This window comes from Coffea arabica, chromosome 3c, assembly GCF_036785885.1.
Source record: "Coffea arabica cultivar ET-39 chromosome 3c, Coffea Arabica ET-39 HiFi, whole genome shotgun sequence".
NCBI lineage: Eukaryota > Viridiplantae > Streptophyta > Magnoliopsida > Gentianales > Rubiaceae > Coffea > Coffea arabica.
In genome coordinates, this window is record NC_092314.1 from 13653297 (window position 1) to 13659591 (window position 6295).

A 6295-nucleotide genomic window follows, 5' to 3' on the forward strand; every position below is an offset into this window, starting at 1 on the left:
TACTGCTAATTACTTTGTAATACAATTGCAAACAAGTGACAGTAAATAACATCATCAAAAGAAAGGGAAATTAACAGCACAAAATAGTGGTAGAACCTTAGGAGGATAAGATTTTACTACATTTTCCTGCCCAAGACAGATTAGAAAAAAGGGTAAAATGCTTCATCTGTTGATCATAGATTAATCTTCTTAAAATGCTTCCATCCTCTGTGGAAGCGGGGTCTTGATAACTTGCAAAATTTGCACCACTTCTGCCATGGAAGGCCTACTCGAAGGTATCTGAGAAGTGCAGACAAGGGCTAATTTTAGAACCGGCGAAACCTCATCTTCTGGATAATTCCCCATGCTAGGATCAACACAATCCAACGCATTCCCTTGTTCAAGCAAGACTCTTACATGATCACTCAGAATCATAACATTGTCTTCTCCATACTCTACAGGTCTTCTACCAGTTACTATCTCAAGTATCAGCACTCCAAAACCGAAGACATCGCATTTTTCATTGACTCGTAAGCTCTGGCATGCTAATTCAGGTGCAACATAGCCTAATGCACTCTGAAATCTGCTGCTTATCACATGTTTATCGAGCTTCGTTAGCAGTCTTGCCAGGCCGAAATCTGATATCTTGGGATTCATATGTTCATCAAGAAGAATGTTGCTAGGCTTTACGTTGTAGTGAATTATTGGTGGACGGATTGAATGATGCAAATGAGCAAGTCCCTTTGCTGTTCCTAGCACAATCTTGAATCTGGTGGCCCAAGTCAGGGGTGCAGCTGATGGTGGCCTCTCGTGAAGTTTCGCCTGTAAGCTTCCTTCAGGAGCATAATCAGAAACCAGAAGCTGCAACTGAGGAGTCCAGTAGTATCCTCTGAGAGGAATGAGGTTTTGATGCCTCGCTCTGCCTAAAGTTCGGACTTCTCGATCAAAGTCTTCAGGATACTCCACTATATTTGATGTCACCAGTTTCTTGATAGCTACAACCTTTCCTTCCCCACCCAATGAAGCCTTGTAAACGGTTCCGAAGACTCCTCCTCCGATTTCGGCTGCCTTGTTCAGTATTGATTCAAGACTAGAGCTAATCCAATCTGGAGAAGATTTTGAGTCGAACAAAATGAGCTTCCCTGCAGCTACACTGCCAGACTTTGTTGAGCTTGAGCACATGCTTTCTAGAGCGTTATCAACGAAGGCAATTTTTCTTCTAGCTGAAGCATTAATTAAAGTTATAACCATCACACCAACAGCTATCACAGCAGCTGCTGAAATTGCAACAATGGCTGAAACACTGAGGAATCTGTGATGCCTAAAACTTCTTGTACTTCTTGAAGGCTCATCGTCTTGGTTCTGATCACCTCCATGATTGCCATAAGCATATGGATCAAGAACTAAAGGCTTTGGAACATTCATTTTGCAAGGTCCCCTCAATAGGGGAGAACAAATACCCAAATTTCCTTCCAATGCACTCTGATCTAAGTTCTGAAATATGCTCCCAGGCCCAGCAGGAAGTCTACCAATGAGCCTATTGTAGGATATGTTAACTGCAAGAAGATTTTCCAATTTTCCAAGATCTTGAGGTATCTCTCCACTAAGTTGGTTGAATTCCAGCTTCAGAATCTTGAGCTTCTTCAACAGAGAAACAGATGGGGGTATGGGACCTGTTAAGCTATTGTGGGACAAGCTCCTGCAATAGAGAGTTGTAAAGAATATTCTTATCATTGAAGAAAATATCAGGAAATAAAAAAAAAAAAAAACTGAATCTTGGATAGATCAAAGACTTACAACAAGAATAGGGATGAACAATTGCCTATCTCGTTTGGAATCGGCCCTGTCAATGAATTTTCATCTAGTTGAAGAATTCGTATGCTTCCAGAATCACATATATCTTCTGGGATTGATCCAGTTAGAGCACTATTTCGAAGATCTAACACAGTGAGATTCTGGTAGTATCCAATTTCTGGGGGCAGTCTTGACTGAAAACTATTCCATGACAAATTCAAGTATCTTAACTTGGAATACAACCCCATTTCTGCTGGTAAACCTCCTGTTAGATTGTTCCCCGACAAATCTAACACATGGAGAGACTCAAACAGTTCACTCGAGCCAGATGGAATTGAACCAGTGAGCTCATTTCTTGACAAATCTAACTCATCCAACTCCATGTCAAACAGGCCTTCTGGAATGCTACCATTGAGGGCATTTCCACTCAACTGGATCACTGAAAGGCCGCCACACAAAGCCATGGACGTGGGAATGTTTCCTGTTAGTCTATTATTCGACAAATCAAGAAACTCCAATGCATTCATTTCACCAATAGACATTGGCAGTGAACCCTGTAATTTATTGCCTGAGAAGTCCAAATATTCCAGGCTGCTCAGCTTGTTAATCCACTGAGGGAAATCTCCATCCAGAACATTATTTGACAAACTAAAAAAGTTAAGAGCATTGAGCCTCTGAAGTGACTCTGGAAGTGCTCCAGTGAAAAGATTATTACTGAAGTCTATTGTACTTAAATGTGGACAGAATCCAATATCAGTTGGTATTGATCCAGAGAAGTGATTTCCTTGTAACAGAAGCTCTTTCAAGTTATGCATAGCTGAAATGCCAAGCGGTAATTGTCCTGATAGCTCATTATTCGAAAGATCCAATGTCCGGAGCCTAGTCAAGGATTGAAACATTTCTTTAAAATTTGGGTCACCAGAGAAATGGTTATTGGACATGTTCTGATGGTTCAAGTTTGTGCATCTAGACAGGGTTGTAGGAAATGCCCCTTCAAGGAGATTTCCAGCTAAAGAAATGAACCTTAGCGATTGACAGTTTTCGAATATATCATCAGAAATAGGCCCTGATAATAAATTCTCTGATAGGTCTAGGAACTGGATTGAGCTCATGTTTGCAACAGAAGATGGAATGTTACCTCTGAGGTTATTCTGACTAAGGTTAAGTCTTTCTAGGCCAGTTATAAGAGCAAACTCTGGACTAATACTACCAGTTAAATTGTTGTTTGACAAAGAAAGTACCTTCAAATCCTGCAATTTTTCCAGGCCTCTTCCCATCTTGCCTGATAAGCCTAATCCATCAAGGGATACTTCAGAAACTCTGCCATTTCTTGGATTGCATTTTACGAACTCCCACGCACATGGAGAGCTGTCATCTTCACTCCAGGATTCTAGATGGGAAAATGGATCATAAATGGCTGACTTGAAGACAATGAGGCCTAGAACATCATCATTGAGTGGTAGAGAATCTTCAGCTTTACAAATTCCTAGTATTGCTATTGAAAGAAAACAAAACAAGAATAAAGGTGATTGAAACTTCATCATCCTTCTTTCCACTTCTCTGCTTCCGACCAGCATCTAAGTTCAGTTTTGCATTGCCAAAACACTGTAGTACCAAATTAAGTCTGCAAAACTTTTTGACTTGGCACAGTAAGATACTGTACCAAATCTGAATCAAAGCTGCATCAGCTTTTGTCACGAGAAGAGAGAAAGAGGGAGAAAGGAATACTGATGGGTGGTGATACAAGATAGACGATTAGTTACTGGTTTGTGGTCTTTTGCAGCGATAAAAGGAGAAACAATTTCCAACAGAATAAAGACGTATATATGAAGACCAGTAGATCATGACAAAACAGCCTCTTAGACATAGAATACTTGGAATTTTGCATGCAACCTTTGAGGCCCAACTGTCTCAAACTAGAGAAATCTCAAGAGACATGAGGTGTGATGTGTGGCTTCAAGATATAAAATGCACCATCTTATTTGCTTTCAATGTTCCATTGATAATTGAACACTACGTCATATGGTAAATGAATATCCTATACATTCTACTTAGTTTCGAAATTCCATTGACAATAAAATATTATGTTGTATATTTCATAAGTATCTCACACATTCGTTACAATATCATGCCATTTCTAAAGTTCCAAATATTATTTGAAATAATTACTGTAACACTTTTTGCGATGTAATGTATGTGAAATAAAAAGTTGATTAAAAAAGTAAAAAGATGTATTGAAAAATGTGTTTGTGATGCTAGTAAATAATTTTTTGGCAAATAATTCATATCCAAACACACATATATCATCAAGAAATTTTGTGTTGAGAGTGCTCAGTTCTTAAGGTTTTGAGACAATGAAGGTGTAATAAATTTTCCCTTAGAAAAAAATTAAGTATTTATGTGAGATGTCACAACAGCTGATAATGTTACACTTGATTTTGCAATTTGTGTTATTGTGTTATATATCTAACAAAAAAAAAATCCCTTTGTTACGTTTCAAATATTGATAACGCAGTTACAATTTGAAATTCTAACCAGGCGCATAAGGTCCAGAATTCAGCAAACCTGTACTACATATTAGTGGTAAAGTTGCAGAGAGGATTCAGTGTGGTTGGAATTTGGCACGATTATGTCTGGCTGTTGTAATTTTTCTATTATTTGGTATACAATTACGTGACATTATTGTATTTGAAGTAAAAGTGATATACGCGAATAAAATATTTAACATATATTTAGTATAATATAATGATGTATTTGTACACCGAAACTTTAAACATGTACGATAACCGGACGAAACCGCACAAAACATAAAGTTGAATGCCACATCTAAAATGTATACAGTATACACCAACCTAGTATTACTCTTTAGCTTTCAATGCTTATGGTCTTGTGCATCTTAATATGAGAATTAATCTTTTCTATATTGTCAATACATACGTTGATAGATTCAGATGCATAATAAATCATTTTAATTTGATTTTAAACATCTTTTTTATATATATGGTATATATTTAGACTCGCTGATATATACACTGTTAGTGTATTAAAGATTTAACCCATATTTATTAGTTCAGAGTCTTCATTTCTTGTGTTCAATGACACTTGATTTGTATCTACCATGAATTGGGTTAAAGTTGACATGTTGTTGGCCAAATCATAGCAACATAATTGGTACGTGTTTAATATTTACCTTTTACTTTACAACAATGCAACACCAAGGAATGAGATTTGAGATTTGAAGTTTGAATTGGAGGAATAACAAAGGATGAAAATTCCAAGGAGAATGTCATGGTTGTCTGCACAAGCAGCAATTGGTCCAAGATAGATTTCTGCCACATTCCCACCACCAAGTCCCAAGGTTAACTCATTTTCTATTGCCCATTTCTTGCAAATCATTTGTCTCTTTTTTTGTCATGAGCTGCTTGTCCTTTCACTTTCTCTTCTTACCATACAAAAAAAAATTGCAAATTTTTTTGCATATCTTTTTTTGTAGTGGTTCTGACCACAAGAATTTCTTGTAGTTCGCTATTAGCCTTTTGGTTAGGGTGACAAATAGATTCAGAAATGAAAGAGAAAATGAGAAAAAATTCACATGATCCAAATTGGAGTCACGGGCCATGCCTTGATCAAATTGCAGTGCAATAGAGACCAAAACCTTAAGAAAAGTAGCGGTCCCATATCTAGTCTTTGCGTTATCATCTTGTCGTTGAAATTATTCATCCTGATAATAATTCTGTACACAAAATTTGGCTCTATAGCTCCCATTTTGCATGCTTCAATTCAATCCAAGCCATGCCCAGCTCTCTATCATTTCAGAATTTCTATTCTTTGCAATCAGGGAATAGGATAAAATACCAAAAAGAGGGGCATTAATTATTAAAATTCTCAAATCATTATCTATTTTTTAAATTGCACATGATTTCTCAAAAAAAAAAAAAAGTTTTGCAATTTTTGCCTAAAATATTGACATAGAACCCACTTTTATTCTCTCTTTTGAAATTTCTTGATTTAACACTTCAAAACTTACATTATTCTAAAAGAGCCCACCTACAAAAAATGATTGTAAATTACGATATTTTTAAATGATAGACATGAATATGAGAATCCCTAAAATTAAGGAGGTTGGTCGAACCAGCTTTTACCAGGCCAAACTCGATTCGAGTATCGAGTTATTTGGTTCATTTTGTCGATTCTAGTTTTGCCTTCACCAAGTATAAATAATTACTAAAGTACTCGGAAAAAAGTTCCTCATTTTTTGCAACTTATATAATTGCTGAAAAACCACTAATCTTAGCTCAGTGGCCACCAAGGTGGGTTTTAAGACCCTGTTTGGATTGTAGGTGGGAATTCAAATCCCACCTGCAGTAAAAAAAAAAAATTCAAAAATTGTGTTATAACACTTCCTTAGTCTAGTAAAGTCTGTGTACCTACTAGCCCCTAATATTTCTCCGAAAAAAATATAACTGCTGAGAATTTCATTCAGATAGTTTTAGGTTTTACATCTACCACGTATACATGAAAA

General features: G+C 36.7%; 1 protein-coding gene across 1 annotated transcript; it reads right to left on the bottom strand.

Annotated features, from left to right (window-relative positions):
- LOC113734704 (probably inactive leucine-rich repeat receptor-like protein kinase At3g28040) lies at positions 1–3500 on the bottom strand. Its single transcript, XM_027261355.2, has 2 exons — positions 1777–3500; positions 1–1678 (listed from the first exon to the last, which is right to left on the bottom strand). Exons 1-2 carry the CDS (start codon positions 3348–3350, stop codon positions 190–192), a joined length of 3063 nt encoding a protein of 1020 aa, XP_027117156.1. The 5' UTR covers positions 3351–3500; the 3' UTR covers positions 1–189.
- Between the last annotated feature and the right edge of the window lie 2795 nt (positions 3501–6295).